We start from the raw sequence: 18638 nt of genomic DNA on the forward strand, positions 1-18638 counted from the left end.
AACAAGCTAAATATCACAATTACAGTGTTAAGCCATACTATAGGGCTAACAAATCAAAAGAGCATCTTTAAAACAAAAGAGCAACTAAAATGTAAGTTTAACACTGCTCAGTTTATGCACGTACATTTCTCTCCCCCTGCATGACTCATAATTTTTCACTCTGTTCCCTTCATCAAAATACACACGCCCATCCATCGTACGGGATGTCCCTGATCTCACAGAAATACCTACAACAGAGCCATAATTTAAAATTATTAGTTATTAAGTTAACTCTGCCCTTCCAACAAGTGTTTAATGCAATCAACAACAACAGCATTTTTTTTTTTAGCAAAATTCAGTGTTATTCGTGAATAAAGCGATTTCTTTAATTGGGTGTGAAAATATAGAAGACGACAGAAAGTTGGAGCGTTAATCTACGTAGCTCAGTATTTTCCATTCGGACTGGCAGTGGCTCTTTCTCAGTCGTACCTGAAGACACCAGGGACTGAACCTTCTGAATAATAATAATAATAATAATAATATAACAGAATGCAAAGCATGTGCTCCATCACTGAGTTACAGCCCTCCAGTCGCAAAGCTAGTTTGCTACTGGAAATAATGGCAATCTTTCATTTCTTTTTTTAAAAGAACAGATGGCCTTAAGACCAAAAAGTACTGGTAGAGGACAAAAGAGGGGAACAAAATGTCTATTCTGGTTTTTCTTCCGTGAAAATTAAGTGAACAGGGTTGCTAACCCAGCACCCGTGGGTGCCATGTTGCCCATGAAAACTTCCAGGAGCCTTTAAAAGTTTAAAAGGCACAAGGAGATAGGATAATAGTATATTAAGGATGGAATAACAAATAAAGTGAATAACATAACAATAACAAAAATAGGAGGTAAAGAAGATCGTACACGGGTGGAGGGAAGTACTGGGCTGTGGGGGAGGAAGGTGAAGGGATTAACTGAAATTGTTAAAGATTAGTATAGAATTTAAGAGATGTAAATGTTCATAAAGATTCTATAAGGAAAGCAGAAAGCAGCAAGAAATATCAAGTAAAGGTATCGGAGAGGAGATCAGTGTAAATGAAAACATGAGACTTATGGTTTTGTTACATATGATTTTATTTTGGAGTTGTCTGTTTACTCTGGAGTTGTTTGTTGTAAAGAATGTATAACATGTGAATAAAATAATAAAGGAAGATTTTTTTAAAAAAAAAAGGAAGGGGGGGCAAAACTTCCAGAAGTGTCCCTTGACAGCAACGGCAAACTCTGAGCTTTTGTTTTAAAATAAGTCAGTCTCTAGTAAGCATAACCTTGCCGTGGGTGGTTGTCTCTCTAAGTTTGTGTTCAGCCAAATCTTCCCCATGCAGCCATTTTGTGTTTTGGCCTGTTTCTTTCACGGCAGCCATTTTGTGACTGGCGCCCCAGCACTCCCTCAAAATTAAGCCACAGACTCACACAACTACCCCTCTGGAAATAAAACATGATACGGCACACAGATTGAAGGCACTGCATATTTTTTTGTAACCCTGAATGAATTTTATAATCATTAATGCACAGACTTGTTAAAGACAGGTACTTCAACGGAACAGTCTCCGTGGAGGTATTTATTTGAAATAAAGGAAGGAAATAAACTCAGAACATGCCACCTTTCTAAGCTTTTGCTTCTCTGATTCTGGAAATCTCACAGAACTGCTAAGCAGATTTCTTCTCCCTATTAAGTCAAGAATTTGCCTTGACTGTTCTCAACTTCCTCAGTGGACTTGACTCTTTTCATTGATCTATTAACTCTGCCAGCTTACAACCCAAAATCCCCACACATCAGGAGGTTAGAGAGTCAGAAATTCTTTGAAAACAGAATAGCAGCTGAGACATGAAAACAAAACAAAAATCAAACAACAAAGCCAGGAATAGCAAAGAGACGTGAAGCAGGATTTGCAGTGGCGCTCAAAAAGGAGTTTCTCCTAGGTCAACTGAAAGCCTGTGGTTTTTGCCTTGCTTTTTCACCAGAGCAGCAAATTTGAAAAAGAGGTTTCTCTTTCCAACAGACACCTGTTGAGCCTTTTGAGAATATACAGACGAACCATTTTCCAAAATACATAGCCTTTTCTTTTTCTTGGCCATACTTTATAGCCATCTATATGGCTATACAGCTATAACACCATCACATTTTTTTAAAAAAAACGAGCATTAATAAAGATTGATCTGGGGAGGGAGGTGTTTCATTTTTTTGATGTTGAGCTTCAGACCATATTTTGCGCTCTCCTCTTTCACCCTCATTAGAAGGTTCTTTAATTCCCCCTCACTTTCTGCCATCAAGGTTGTGATCTTATAGCTTATCTCAATTCTACTAATTGTAAGTGATTACTCAAAACCTGCTAAGGAGTCCAATTCTTTGCACTGGTTCTTTAAATAAGCCGTAAAAGGTTCCCAATCTTCCTTGAGATATTTTTTGTCCTTATTTCAAAGTTTTTCAAGTAATTTTGCCATTTCAGCACATTTCCATAAGCTTTTCTTGCCATTCTTCTTTAGTTGGTATTGTTATGTAGTGAAGTTTCACCCTGGGCCAGCAGGGGGGTACTGTATATAGTTTTCACTCAGGTCTGTAGATAGTTTTCACTCAGGTCCACGTCAGTTATTTTAGGCGGGAAACTCTGGGCTGTTGTTGCTACATTGTTGACAGCCGGCTGCCTATAAAAGCAGGCCGGCTGAGCTGTTTGCAATCAGTTCTATTCCAGCTTACAAAATAAAGAGCTACTTGGAGAAATCGCTGTGCCGTCTGCTATGTCAACCCACGACTTAACTCTGGCGACGAGGATGGGATCGATGGACATCAGAGCACAGCCAGATGCGGCCAGCCTCTGAACTCAGCTGAATCACTGAAATGAATCACAGAGCGAAATCACTGAGCGAAATCACTGGACAGAACCAATTCAGAGCTGACTGTTCTGGCTAAGAGCACTGTGTTCTATCCATCGCCCTTCACGCCGGCATCGGAATCATGGCTTCACTTGTGCCTCTACCGCCGTTTGCGCCAGCCTCTGAATCATGGGACTCCTACCTCGCTCGGTTTGACTGTTACCTCCAAGCCAACGAGCTGACAGCAGTATCAAAGGATCGGAAGCGGGGCCTATTCCTCAGCCTCTGTGGGCCTGAGGTGTTTGAGATGGCCCGAGCATTGGTTGCACCTGAAGCAGTCCAGGCAACACCATGGGACACGATCCAAGAGAAGCTCCGCAACCACTACGCACCAAAGCCGTCCAAGATTGCTGCCCGCCATGCGTTCTACCACCGGAACCAGGCAGAGGGGGAGTCAATCAACAACTACACCACCGCCCTGCGACAGGCTGCAATGCACTGTGAGTTCCGAGACTTAGACGATGGCCTGATGGATCGAATCGTCTGCGGGGTCCGGGACATCCATCTGCAACGGCGTCTCCTCGCCAAGCCAGACCTCACGCTACAGAAAGCCATTGAGGAGGCTGTGGCCTCAGAAGCTGCTGAACGCTCCGCCCAGGAGATCCACAAGTCCACAAGTCCAGCAGCCCGTGTCTTGCTAGGGAGCCAGTTCCGGTGCATCATGAAGAGGCCAGCAGTGATGAGGCATCCTCCAGTGAAGACGATGACGTGCACCAGACAAAGCGGGAGCGCAGGAAGTTCCAACAGAAGTCCAAGGGCCAACCGGAATGTGCCGGCTGTGGAGGCAACCATTCCCGTGCCAAGTGTCGATTCAGAGACGCCATCTGTAGGAAGTGTTCCAGAAGGGGCCACATCGCTGTCTGCCGATCGGCTCCGTCTGACACCCCCCCTTCATCGACTCGCAAGTCCAAGTCTTCACTCCAGTCTGCCAAGGAAAGTTGTTTCGCTCTCACCAACTGCCGCTGCCTGTCTGGAACCACGATTGGCCAAACCGACTCGCCTACGCGACGCAAGCTGAACGTCACGGTGCTCATTGAAGGAGCTCCATGTGACATGGAGATCGACACCGGGTCTGCCCTGTCCATCGTGTCATGGAGCACCATCAAAAGACTGGTACCCAGAGTGTCCAAAAGGCAACTCGACTCTCACCGCGTACACCTGAGAGACTACCAGGGAAACGACATTCCCGTGGTAGGCGTTGGCCGGTTCCGGATCACCTTCAAGGATTTTTCGGGCCTGCTCCGGTTGGTGGTGGTCGAAGGTCAGCGGCCAAGCCTCCTAGGGCTAGACTGGTTTGATGCCCTCAGCCTGGAAGTCACCGGCATCAACTGCATCTTTAACGCAGAGACTGGTCAAAGACTTTGCCGAGGTTTTTGACGGCACCTTGGGGCAATATACAGGTACGCCCATCTCCTTTAGCCTTGGTCCACAAGTCGCCCCCATCAAGCTAAAGCCACGCCGGGTTCCCTTTGCTCTCAAGGCTAAGGTGGACGAACAACTGGACAAACTGATCACCCAAGGAGTTTTGGAGCCGGTTGACCACGCCAAGTGGGAAACCCCCATCGTCACACCTGTCAAGCCAGATGGGTCGGTGAGAATCTGCGCTGACTACAAGTGCACGATCAACAAGGCACTTCAGCAGCACGCTTATCCGGTTCCTGTTGTCCAACACCTGCTGCATTCCCTGGGTGAGGGTAAGGTCTTCGCTAAGCTGGACCTTGCCCAAGCCTATCAACAACTGCCAGTCGATGATGCCACTGCTGAAGCCCAGACGATCGTCACCCACCGAGGGGCATTCCGTTGCCGCCGGTTGCAGTTCGGGGTGAGTGTGGCTCCTGGCATCTTCCAAAGCCTTATGGAGCGTCTCCTGCAAGGGCTTCCAGGCGTGGTACCATATTTTGATGACGTCTTGGTGTCCGCAGACTCACACCAGCAGCTGTTCGAGGGCCTCCGTGCCGTGCTGACCAGGTTCCAAGAGGCCGGGCTCAAGGTAAAGAGGGAGAAGTGCCAGATCGCCGTTCCACAGGTAGAGTTCCTGGGCTATCTTATCGACGCCTCCGGCCTCCACCCGACCACATCCAAGATCCGCGCTATCCAGCAGACCCCCATCCCAAAGAACAAGACGGAGTTGCAGGCGTTCCTGGGGCTGCTGAACTTTTATAACATGTTCCTGCCCCACAAAGCCACAGTGGCTGAGCCTCTTCACCGACTCCTTAGCCTTGGGGTCATCGGGAGACGGCGGCCTTCAACGCGGTCAAGGCTCTCCTTTCATCAGACAGTGTGCTGGTACAGTACAATGAATCCAGGCCGCTGGTCCTTGCCTGCGATGCCTCACCTTTTGGCATCGGCGCTGTCCTTAGTCACCGTTTTCCAGACGGAAGAGAAGCACCGTTCGTCTACTTTTCCAGGACGCTATCTCTGACGGAACAGAATTACAGCCAGCTCGACAAGGAGGCACTGGCACTTGTGGCTGGAGTGAAGAGGTTCCATGAATACCTCTACGGCAGGACTTTTGACCTCATCACTGACCACAAGCCACTCCTGGGCCTCCTCGCCGGTGATCGTCCAACTCCACCGGTCCTCTTGCCACGCATGCTGCAATGGACTGTTTTCCTGGCTGCCTACCACTACCGGCTCATCCATCGCCCGGGGAAATCGATGGGCCATGCCAACGCCCTCAGCCGTTGCCCTCTTCCAGCATTTGTGGAGACCCGGCTCCAGCTTCATCGCTCCTCCTGATTGAGGATCTTCCGGCAGCGCCTGTATCGGCTGCCACTGTGGCCTCCGCGTCTGCCCAGGATCGCACCATCAGCCGGGTGCTCAACTGGGTGTGGAGGGGGTGGCCACAAGGGCCTTTTGCATCGGAGTTCCAGCCCTTCGCAACCAGACAACATGAACTCTCGGCTCATCGCGGCTGTCTGCTGTGGGGAGACCGCGTCGTGATTCCCCAGGGACTCCGTCAGCGCGTCCTGGAGGCCCTGCACGTTGGCCACCCGGGAATTGTCAAAATGAAGGCGTTGGCTCGGTGTTACGTCTGGTGGCCTAATATGGACGATGCCATCACTGCCTGGGTGTCCGCCTGTCAAGCGTGCCAAGAGTCGAGGCCTGCACCACCGGCAGCTAAGGGACACACCTGGGAGACGCCAAAGACACCCTGGTCGAGGGTGCACATCGATGTGGCTGGCCCCTTTCACGGCCGGACCTTTATGGTAGTGGTGGATGCCTATTCCAAATGGCTGGAGGTCGCCCTGATGCCCTCCACCACTACCGAAGCTGTCATCCGGGTGCTGCGAGGCCTGTTTGCAACGCATGGGTGTCCTGATGTCCTTGTCTCTGACAACGGACCGCAGTTCACGTCAGGCACGTTTGAGCGGTATCTTTTGGGACTGGGCATCCACCATGCCCTAACGGCACCCTTTCATCCATCCAGCAACGGGCAAGCGGAAAGAATGGTGCGCTCAGCAAAAGAGGCACTGGCGCGCCTGGACCGGGGAGACTGGCATGAGCGGGTCGCCGAATACTTGTTTGTGCAACACATCACCCCTCATGCGGCCACAGGGCGGAGTCCTGCTGAACTACTTATGGGCCGCCGCCTCAGGTCACCGCTCGACCGGCTACACCCGGACTTTCCCGTGGCTGAACCCCCAGGCTGTGCCAACGCGCCACGGTCATTTGTCCCAGGAAACCAGGTCTTTGCCCGGAACTATGTGGGGGACATTCCTTGGGTGCCAGCCACAGTAGTGGGAGTCACTGGACCTCGCTCGTACCAGGTGGCACTCGAAGACGGACGCTTGTGGCGACGGCACATAGACCAGCTTAGGCGCAGGGTTGGGGACTTGGACACTACCGAGGTGCCCCCAACTGCGCTTGCGGCTCCAGAAGAGACACGTACAGATGGCGAGGCCCCACCTACACCTCCCTCGCAAACTGCCAGCGTGGAGCCGAACCAAGCCGCTTCAGAGGGTCTGCCAGACTTACCACAGACTCAGACCACTCCACTTGCGGAGGCTCCACCCACAGCAGCGGATCCAGGGGAGTTGGTTCCAACGCCACCTAGGGTCGCACCACAGCCTCAGCAAGAACTGGGTGGCCCTCCGGACTTGGCTACCAGTCCCCGGCGGTCTGGCAGAGTTTCCAAGCGCCCAACTTATTTAAAGGACTATGTTGTTGGACATGTATCACTGTTGGTCTAAGTATGGGAAATGTAACCGATATGCTTTTGTGCCTAATTGAACCATTACGCGTAGTGCTGTATATAAGGAAACCATTACGATTGTAACTAACGCCTTATCTCGGTGGGGAGGGGTGTTATGTAGTGAAGTTTCACCCTGGGCCAGCAGGGGGGTACTGTATATAGTTTTCACTCAGGTCTGTAGATAGTTTTCACTCAGGTCCACGTCAGTTATTTTAGGCGGGAAACTCTGGGCTGTTGTTGCTACATTGTTGACAGCCGGCTGCCTATAAAAGCAGGCCGGCTGAGCTGTTTGCAGTCAGTTCTATTCCAGCTTACAAAATAAAGAGCTACTTGGAGAAATCACTGTGCCGTCTGCTATGTCAACCCACAACTTAACAGGTATTTTATCGCTTTTCCATCTTTGCGCCTTGCCGCAGTTGTTTTTGCTTTCCTTTGGCAGTTATTGACCTAAAATTCCTAACAAGAAAGCTTCTGGGCTTTTAACAAAGGTTATTTTGAACATTTTTTCCATTTCAGTATATATCATGTCCTCAATTGGGCAAGTCTCCAGGGCCAGATGGGCTTACCTCCAAATATTATAAGACATTGAAAGACTACCTGATACATCCATTAATGGAGGTTTGCAATGAAATTATGGAGGGGAAGAAGGCACCAGAATCGTGGAAAGAAGATTTCATCACATTGATACCTAAACTAGAAACTGAAAAGACACAACTCAAGAACTACCGTCCCATCTCCCTCCTAAATGTGGATTATAAAATATTTGCAGACATTTTAGCAAGTAGATTTAAAAAAGTTTTAAATGAAGTAATTCATAAGGACCAGGCAGGCTTTCTCCCAGGTAGACATTTGTTTGCTAACACAAGGAACATTATTGACATTTTGGAACTTTTGCAAACAAATATTAATACAAAAGCAGTGTTAATATTTATAGACACGGAGAAGGCCTTTGACAATATTTCATGGAAGTTTATGAAGAAAAACTTGGAAGGGATGGGAGTGGGACGGGGATTTGAGAATGGGATAGATGCAATTTATTCAGAACAAAAGGCTAAATTGATAGTGAACAATGTGGTGACGGAAGAGTTCAAAATTGAAAAAGGAACACGACAAGGTTGCCCTATCTCTCCTTTGTTATTTATTTCGGTCCTGGTGGTGCTCTTGAATATGATTAGAGGGGACCGGTTGGTGGAAGGAATTCAGGTCAGAGCGAAACAGTATAAACTTAAAGCTTTTGCAGATGACCTGGTTTTGACCCTACAGGAGCCAGAATCTAGTACGAAAAGGGTACTACAATTGATTCAGGAGTTTGGTCGGGTGGCGGGATTTAAACTTAACAAGCAGAAAACTAAGGTATTGGGAAAAAATTTGACACCTTTAGAATCAGAAAGGTTTCAGAAAGAGACAGAGTTAAATGTGGTTAAAAAAGTAAGATACCTAGGGGTAAACATAACAGCTAAGAATCTGAGCCTATTTAAGGATAACTATGAAAAGTGTTGGTCAGAAATTAAAAGGGATTTAGAAGGCTGGTCAAGATTGAAACTTTCCTTGTCGGGCCGAATTGCTGCTATAAAGATGAATGTATTGCCAAAAATGCTGTTTTTGTTTCAGACTTTACAGATTGTGGATAAAATGGAGTGTTTTGGGAGGTGGCAAAGAGATATTTCCAAATTTGTCTGGCAGGGCAAAAAGCCCAGAATTAAGTTCAAGATATTAACCGATGCTAAAGAAAGAGGGGGCTTTGCCCTGCCAGACTTAAAGTTGTATTATGAATCAGCAGCTTTCTGCTGGTTGAAAGATTGGCTGCTTCTTGAAAACACTGATGTGTTGGATCTGGAAGGTTTTAACAATGCTTATGGATGGCATGCATATTTGTGGTATGACAAGGTTAAAAGTCACAAGGCTTTCAAGAACCATATTGTGAGGAAAGCAGTGTTTAATGTCTGGACAAAATATAAAGACTTATTGGAAAACAAGACCCCAAGGTGGTTATCACCAATGGAAGCTAAGGCCCGGAAAAGACTCAATATGGAGGCCAAATGGCCGAAATATTGGGAAATAGTAGAAAAAGATGGAGATAATTGGAGGCTGCAGAGTTTGGAGAAACTAAAAGATAAAGTGCGAGATTGGTTACATTATGCTCAGATTAAAGAGGTTTTTAAGTTGGACAAAAAGATAGGATTCCAGGTAGAAAAATCAAAGTTGGAAACGGAATGGTTAGAACCTAAGACTAAGGTACTTTTAAAAATGTATAACTTGCTGTTAAAATGGAATACACAAGATGAAACGGTCAAATCGGCTATGATAAAATGGGCACAGGACATTGGATACAGTATCATGTTTGCTGACTGGGAAAGGTTATGGACCACCGGTCTGAAATTCACGGCATGTAATGCCTTGAAAGAAAATATTATGAAAATGATATATAGGTGGTACATGACTCCAGTCAAGCTCGCAAAAATATACCATTTGTCTGATAATAAATGTTGGAAATGTAAAGAAACTGAAGGAACGTTCTTTCACCTCTGGTGGACCTGCCCTAGAGTTAAGGCTTTCTGGGAAATGATATATAACGAGTTGAAAAAGGTATTTAAGTATACCTTCCCTAAGAAACCAGAGGCCTTTCTTTTAGGCATCGTTGGCCAGAGGACCAAAGGACCAAACATTTTTTATGTATGCAACAACAGCAGCAAGGATACTTGTCGCCAAGCACTGGAAAACCCAAGATTTGCCCACACTGGAAGAATGGCAAATGCAACTGATAGACTATATGGAACTAGCAGAAATGACTGGCAGAATCCGAGACCTGGGAGAAGAGGCTGTGGAGGAGGACTGGAAGAAATTTAAGGACTATTTACAAAAATATTGTAAATTGTATGAGTGTTAAGAAAGATGTAAGATTATAAACAATATGGCACCATTAAGTTAGTTGAAAGGAATATGAAGATAAGTGAAAATATAAGAAAAGATAAATTTTGGATAAATATTATGTCAAAATTAAGCTTTTAAGGTTTGGGTAAAAATATCTAAAATTAGGGACACAATATTGGATAATTATAAAATAAGAATTGAAACAAGGTGATAAATTGCTGGGTAAAGTTTGATAAACTTGGAACGCAGGAACGAGAGATGCGAGGAAGTCCAAAGAAGCGAAGAAAATATGGCTATTGTAAAGTTATATGTTATTTTGTTTGTTTGTTTTTCTATTGTAATAAGAAAATCTTTAATAAATATCTTATAAAAAAAAGAGGTGCTTCTTTGTTTTCTGTAATCTTAAGACAGAAAATGAAACAGTGCATTTTGGTTTCTTTCGGTCTTTGATTCAGTTAACTGTATTTCGACACCAGTTAGCGATTGAAAATAAAAAGTTCTTATGAGAGTTCATCAACGCTTTAGTGCAATTTTCACCTAATATACACATTTTTCTATGCGATTTTCCCTCACATGCACATTTTTTGCAAACCAACAGATGAAATTTTTGTATGTTATTTTCACTAATGTGTGTGCTTTCATGCACACTGTACCACAGTATATTCATTTCCATACACCTTACTCAGCCAGAAACCTGAATTGCAAAATTCGGAGTTGTACAAATGTATTAACTTCACCACTGCCACCAAGTGAATCTCTTTCTTCTATTGCCACCTCCACTAAACAGCCCTTTAATCTTTTGGACTTCAACTGACCCAACTACTGAGCTATGACCCCTCTCCAGAATAATAGCATAGGTGGCACTTTACTGATGAGCACTCAACAATGGGACTTCCTGATTCAGGAACTAGGGACATTATACTTTGAAGCTGAGATACAACAAGCTGTTATGAAGATAGGAAAAACTCTCACTACCTACACTACTTCCAGTGATCCAGAAGACTATGAGGAAGGTCTAAGGCAGTGATGGCCAAACTTGGGCCTCCAGCTGTTTTGGGACTACAACTCCCATCATCCCTAGCTAACAGGACCAGTGGTCAGGGATGATGGGAATTGTAGTCCCAAAACTGCTGAAGGACCAAGTTTGGCCATCAGTGGTCTAAGGCTACTAGCCATAATGACCATGTCCCAACTCTGTTGTCAACTTTCTAGAAATCACAAGTGGATAGAGAGCTGTTGTGGCCAGGTACTGCTCATGGGCTTCTTGTTGGTATCTGGTTGGTCACTGTTAGAAGAGCAAGTTGGAGTACATAGACCACTGGCCTGATCCAACGGCCTCTTCTGTTTGTACCAGAGCCAGATGCAAAATAGTGGCTCAAGAATTTGTTGCCTACCACAACCCCTGTCTTATGCACTGGGAAGACCTGCTTATAAAACACTATCTGAATTACAACAGTCGTGATTCTAATAGCCAAACTCAGGTGGGAGAGAAAGCCTTTAAGTTGCTACTACAACTGGGAGCCAGTTACATTTATTGATCTACTACAAATTACCCAGAGATCCAGCAGCAGGTTCAAATCTATCATCAGTCTAGCTCTATCAGGTTGTAGAGGTTTTGGCTGGCTTGGGTAGCAGGCCCAAAATTTGTGGTAGCCGCTGATCCTGAATCTCCCTCAACTTGGAAGACGAGTGAGTCTCATGCCCAAAGGGCTGTTCATGGCCAGAAACCTTCTTGCTTCAGTAATAATAATAAAATTTTATTTATATCCCGCCCTCCCCAGCCAAAGCCGGGCTCAGAGCACAGTACAGTAGCACCTCGGCTTACGTTACCCTCGGGTAACGTAAACTTTGGGTTGCAAAAGTGGCAACCCCGGAAGTGTTTCGCCACGTGCGCATCCACAAAAGCGGTCCCTCCGGTTGCAGAAACCTTGGGATCCTACCAGAGCTCCGGAACGGATCCCGTCCATAACCAAAGGTACTACTGTATCTCTGAAGCCTGGCATGAGGTCAGAAATGAGACCCCACATATTTTTCTCCCTTTGCATTTCCCACAAATGTATGCGATGAGCTAAGAAAGCGCAACTGCATTTGTGGACCCTTGCCGCTCCTAGCACTAATGCTTAAAACATTTTCTTCCAATTTAGAATCATTTCTTCAGCAACATGTAAAGAAGAAAAGATTACTGAAGAAGCGGACATGCGAAGATACTCCAGTTTACACAGCAGACCCAATGGAGAGCATTGTCAACAAACCACATAAAAAAGGGAATATTTTAGAAGAAGAAAATATTCCTGGGAATACTCCAAAGAGCAGAAAATGTTAAACAGATGCGTTCCAGCCGCAAAGAAAAAAGGCTGTAGATGCCAGAACACCTTGTCTCAGCATGCTATGTTTTCATAAATATGGTTCAGAAAAATGTTACAGTTTGCAAACTGTAGACACTAAAAGGTAAAGGGTCTGCAAACGAGTGTCTGCAAATGAGACACTAAAAGGTAAAGGGTAAAGGAGCCCTGGATGGTTAAGTCCGGTGAATGGTTGCGGCACTCATCTCACTTTCAGGCCGAGGAAACCGGCGTTTGTCCGCAGACAGCTTTCCGGGTCATGTGGCCAGCATGACTAAACCGCTTCTGGCACAACGGGAACCTGAGCACATGGAAACGCTATTTACCTTCCCGCCACAGTCGTACCTATTTATCTACTTGCACTGGTGTGCTTTCGAACTGCTAAGCTGGCACAGAGCACAGACTCCAGGAGCAGGGAACCTTGAGGTCCTCCCAATGTTGAACTCCAGCCCATCAGCCTCAGGCAGACTATGATCAAGGGTGCACCTGCTTCTGTGAAACATTCTTAGCCACTGAACTCTCAGTCTTCCCAGCGGATTACTCCCCAGTTCTAGCCAACCACTCCTACCAGTCATTTGTATACCAAAATTGTTGCAGTCCATCCCCACCAGTGGTCATATCCCCCAGTTGCAGGATCCATGAATACAGATTGGGGGAAAGGTCGGTGTTTATAGTCCCTCTCTCTACTTCCAGCCCAAGACCCAAACAACAACTCACCCCCTAGGAGAATATACCTCCATACAAGCTGTTTTAAAACACTGCAGCATTTTGCCATTCCTTGAGTAACACTGACACCTGCCGGTTCTCCACAAATACTGTCTAATTTTAGGTTAAGTAAATTATTTCAATTATTTTGGGGCCAGGGTATTTTCAGAATGGGGTGTGCTCACCTAAGAATAATGGTGTGCTTGCATCATTAGTAAGCTCATTGGGATCCGCTCCAGATTCTAGAAGAATAGCAACGCACTCCAAACTTCCTCGACTTGCAGAAAGATGCAATGGGCAAGTGCCCTCAAACGTCTTCGATCTTATGTAGCTATCAGAGGGTGCTGGAGACGATATAATAAAATAAAAAAGAGCATTGCAAAATAGCATTAGAAAACAGGAAATCCTTCATTTTGGAGTGGAAGCAGTAGGAGAAGATAAGCTTACATTGGCTTTGATGGGCTGGATGTAAAGAAGTGAAGAGCTAGGACAACTGATGACCTTAGCTTCACAAGGCAGGTGATCTACCCCTGAACCACAGCCTTTTCCCAAAGATCTCCTCTGCATGGTTCTGTCGGGGTTTTGTATCTGTGGAGCTCATTTTTTGGTGTATTAACAGTTGCTTATCATTACGATTATGATTTTGGGATTGCAATTTACCGTATTTTTGCTCTATAAGACGCAGACCACAAGACGCACCTAGTTTTTGGAGGAGGAAAACAAGAAAAAAAAATTCTGAATCTCAGAAGCCAGAACAGCAAGAGGGTTTGCCGCGCAGTGAAAGCAGCAATCCCTCTTGCTGTTCTGGCTTCTGGGATAGTTGCGCAGCCTGCATTCGCTCCATAAGACGCACACACATTTCCCCTTACTTTTTAGGAGGGGAAAAGGTGAGTCTTATAGAGCAGAAAATACGGTATATCACAAACTCCTAACTAGCTCTAGCTTTTAAAAGGGTTTTAACAAATTATTACTTTCCTTGGTTCTATTGTGCAAGTTTAAGATGACTGCTAGTTGCGGTTTGTACTTTATGCCGTCTTTTGGGTGAATTTACATAGAAAAGCAGGTCACGCATCAAACAAATAACTAAACCCAATGCAATGTTGGGCATTCCACAAGGCCTCCCTATGCTGAACCTGCCACAAAGCTATTACGGCAAGAGTTGTTCATAAAGAAAAGCGGACTGATCACGTGACTGATTACATAGGAGTTTGACTTGGAAAACCACAGCAGAGGTGAGATTTTAAACCAGGGACCATGAATTACCAGTTTCCTACACAGCAATTCTCACCAAGTAAATCCTACTGAATCCAACAGGGTTTACTCCCAGGTTAAATGAGATTAGGATTGAAGCATTAGCTATTATGCTACACCAGCTATCGATTGCTACTCGACATAAATACTGCAAGGCAAAAGGTCCACTGCAAATTTGCCTTTGTTTACTGCTAGTTGGGGAAGGACTGTAGCTCCGGGTTAGAGCTTGTAGGCAGAAGTTCCTGTGTTCCTAAAGCTGGGCAGGGCTGATAAAAAGCTCCTGTCCGATACCAAGGAAACTGCTGCCAATAACTCTAGACAACGCTCCACTAGATGCACCAACAATTCAGCTCTGTATAAGGCAGCTTCCTACATTCCCTCCCTAATTAAGAATGCACAGCCCATAATTTGTGTAGCATTTACTAGTAGGAGATGCCAGATACATTGTAGATTCTGAATTTCTGGACTCCAGCACAGTGGACCCTCCGGATATGAACTTAATTCGTCCCAGGGGTCCGTACTTACCCTGTAAAGTCTGTATCCAGAGGCGCCGCTTCTGCGCACATGCGCGCACGATAGTGCGCTTCTGTGCATGTGCGCACAGCGAAACCCGGAAGTATACACTTCTGGGTTTGCCGTGTTCGCAACTCAAAATTACGTTACCCAAAGGTAACATAACCGGAGGTACCACTGTACTACTCCGGGCCCTAAGGAAGTTAGATTAGCCTCAACCAGAGCCAGGGCCTTCTAAACACTGGCTCCAGCCTGGTGGAATGCTCTGTCTCTTGAGACCAGGGCCCTGTGGGATCTGATTTCTTTCCACAAGGCCTGTAAGACAGAGTTGTTCCACCTGGCCTTTGGCTCAGAATCTGTTTGATTCCCTCCCCTTTTTCTTTTTCTTTTTCCTTTTTCCTCCTATGATGAGATTGCTCCCTAATTTTTTTAATGTTGTATCTTAATCTTTTAAATTGTATTTTAATCAACTTGTTTTTATTATTGGTTGTTAGCCGCCCTGAGCCCGGTCTTGGCTGGGGAGGGCGGGGTATAAATATTTTTTAAAATTATTATTATTATTATTATTATTATTATTATTATTATTATTATTATTATTACTGGAGAGCAGTGGATCCTAAGGCACTATTTTTGTATAAGACCCTGTTTTCTTTACCTGCACGAATTAAGAGCTTCAGACATTCACTTGCGTTGTGAAATGCCGCTTCATGGATTGCCATCCAGCCCCTGTTATCGGGGACATCAACACTATACCCCTGCTTGATAAGCTTCTTCAGTTGCTTGGCATTGCCTTCTCTCGCTGCAAGCCCAACCGCAGAGCACCTGTCGGAGTAGGCTTCCGTGAAATCCATTTGAACAGAATCCTAGCCAAAAAAAAATAAGGGAGAAAATGAAAACACACGTTGACAAAGTTAGCGCAGATCAGGATGTCGACAATACGTTATCTCAGCAAAAAATTACAATTTTTGAAGTAGAAATCTCAAACTTATCTCATTTATAAACTAATCTGAGGAAAGTGTTTTGAAGCCTGTGTGATAAAGATATCGCTTTGGATCTCATTGACATTTGAAGTCCTGCTTCAAAATGCATTGGTGGCTGAGAACTGGCATGGACAAACCAGGCCCCAGATGAAAAAGGTGAGGGAAATTCTACAATTATGCTTCACTGACACAAGTTTCAAATGTCTCACGAATTAACATTTTTGTAGGCTTAACAGAAGTTGGAATAGCGTGTAGGACGATGGTGGCCCAGCTACTTCTGTATCTACACAGGGATAGGCTAAAATCTGCCATCTATGCTCTGGTAACCTCCAGGATAGATTACCACAATGCATTATAAATGGGGCTGCTTTTTGGACAGTTCAGAAAGTACAGCTGCTGCAGAATTCAGCAGCCAGGTTGTTCACCAGGGCAAGACAATCTGAGCACCTGAGACAATCTGACTACCTTTTAGTTTCAGGGCTCAATTCAAAGTGCTGGTTTGACCTATAAAACCTTACATGGCTCAGGGAACCTTACATACCTCAAGGAACACCTCTCCCCTGAAATTCTCATCTGAAACCCTCCCAGAGGATGGCAACATAAGAAAGGGCATTTTCAGTGGTGGAATCCCCATTTGTGGACTGCTCAACCCAAGGAGGTTATCTGACATCATCTTTGTCTAGTTTTAGGTGCCAGGCAAAACCTTCCATTTTTATCCAAGTTTTTAGCCGTTACTTTCAAGGGTTTTAAAATATTTGTGTTGTTCAGCTCAGTGGACCTACCCACAGGTAAAACTAGGAGTCTTGTGGACCTCAAAGACTAATAAATCGATTATGGCATGAAGTTTTGAAATTTGCAAGATAGTATAGTCTCTTAAGGGTGCCACAAGTCTCATTTTATTGGTTTTGTTGTAAGAAACTAACAAGGCTACTACTCCGGAAATTCTTACTTATAGGTAGGCATGCACAATAACTGCCACCTCTACTGAGGGTAAAACAACACATTACATTAAGCATGCATAAAATGCCACTTTTATCTTGCAATTAAAGCAGCCAATCCGCAACTGTTGTCAGAGACCATTAACAATAAAATTGTAAATAGCAACCTCTCTCCCCCTTCTGAACATATTAACAACGTGTGTGATTATATATATATAGAATCATAGAATCATAGAGTTGGAAGAGACCACAAGGGCCATTGAGTCCAACCCCCTGCCAAGCAGGAAACACCATCAGAGCACTCCTGACATATGGTTGTCAAGCCTCTGCTTAAAGACCTCCAAAGAAGGAGACTCCACCACACTCCTTGGCAGCAAATTCCACTGTCGAACAGCTCTTACTGTCAGGAAGTTCTTCCTAATGTTTGGGTGGAATCTTCTTTCTTGTAGTTTGGATCCATTGCTCCGTGTCCGCCTCTCTGGAGCAGCAGAAAACAACCTCTCTCCCTCCTCTATGTGACATCCTTTTATATATTTGAACATGGCTATCATATCACCCCTTAACCTCCTATATATATTGCCCTGACATGCATCACTTTACACTTGTTTACACTGAATTTTACATTTCCCTGTTGGTGAAGGGCTAGAACCACTGCAATATGGTCCTGACTGTGAACTTCCCATAGGCATCTCATTGGCCACAGGTGAGAACAAAGATGCTGGACTAGATGGGCCTGTTAGCTTGATACAGCAGGGCTCCTCTTATAGGCAAAAAGAGGCACTGGCTGCTTCATATCTGCTTGCTCACTTGCCCTCATACTGCGGGCAGTGCGATGGGGTGAGTCGGATTGGGGAATGCACTTGGTAGTCATAATTTGTTATGGGCCCTGCTGCGAAACACATTTCAGTACTCTCCCCCCATTTCGTTTGATTCTATCCCAATATCCAGTCTTGTATCATCATTGTGAGCAGAAACTCAATGAAGTATGCTGTGCATATATAGGTAAAGGTAAAGGGACCCCTGACCATTAGGTCCAGTCGTGGCCGACTCTGGGGCCGTGGCGCTCATCTCGCTTTATTGGCCGAGGGAGCTGGCATACAGCTTCTGGGTCATGTGTCCAGCATGACTAAGCCGCTTCTGGCGAACCAGAGCAGCGCACGGAAACACCGTTTACCTTCCCGCGAGAGCGGTACCTATTTATCTACTTGCATTTTTGACGTGCTTTCAAACTGCTAGGTTGGCAGGAGCAGGGACCGAGCAACGGGAGCTCACCCCGTCATGGGGATTCGAACTGCCAACCTTCTGATTGGCAAGTCCTAGGCTCTGTGGTTTAACCCACAGTGCCACCTGTGTCCCTGCTGTGCATATATATATATATATATATATATATATATATATATACACATATATACATACACACATATATATGAAATTAATAGATGCACCTTTGTATGTACTATGAATTGACATGATGAAGTTATGTTAGAATACTGCAATTTAAATGTTCTGTGTCTTGGTTTGGTTGGCCCCCTAGAGCCCGTGGGTATTGCCGCGGCTGGCAACACTGGTAGCTGCCGAGACCAGCGGCCCATATAACTCAGCATGGCTCGCACTGACAGGCAGCGGCGCTTTCCCAGCCCTATTCGGACATGCATCCACCTGCAAGGGACCTTCTGCGTGCAAAGTGGATGCATTTTCACCGCGCTTGCAAGAGGAGGACAAGGGGAGAGGGAGGAGAGCTGTGCAATTTACCGTATGGACCACAACTCCTTAAAAGCATCCGCTGCTGACCAGCTACGTTTCTGTTCAAAGGAAGGAAAGGGAGGGGGGAAGCAACGGCCTTATGAAGCCCAGCCCTCCCGCATCGCCTCCCCCCCCAGCACAGAAAAGGATGCTGGGAGCTGTAGTTCAGGCTGGCCAACCCTGCGTTGCCTTTGACCCTCA

At 45.5% G+C, this 18638-nt stretch overlaps 1 protein-coding gene across 3 annotated transcripts in view; it reads right to left on the minus strand.

Moving 5' to 3' along the window:
• ASB3 (ankyrin repeat and SOCS box containing 3) overlaps positions 1–18638 on the minus strand; it is a 52892-nt gene that overhangs the window by 15434 nt on the left and 18820 nt on the right. For 2 of the 3 annotated variants that reach the window (XM_083733478.1, XM_083733480.1), the window contains exons 3-4: positions 15432–15639; positions 13198–13356 (exon numbers count right to left, since the gene is read on the minus strand). In XM_083733478.1, the coding sequence (XP_083589604.1) occupies positions 13198–13356; positions 15432–15627 (355 nt within the window). In that variant the 5' untranslated portion in view covers positions 15628–15639. Of the gene's footprint in view, positions 1–13197; positions 13357–15431; positions 15640–18446; positions 18586–18638 lie in introns of those variants that run through there. The other variant, XM_083733479.1, reaches the window with a different exon arrangement.

The sequence above is a fragment of the Podarcis gaigeae genome (genome assembly GCF_964106915.1).
Source record: "Podarcis gaigeae genome assembly, chromosome: 3".
Classification (NCBI taxonomy): domain Eukaryota; kingdom Metazoa; phylum Chordata; class Lepidosauria; order Squamata; family Lacertidae; genus Podarcis; species Podarcis gaigeae.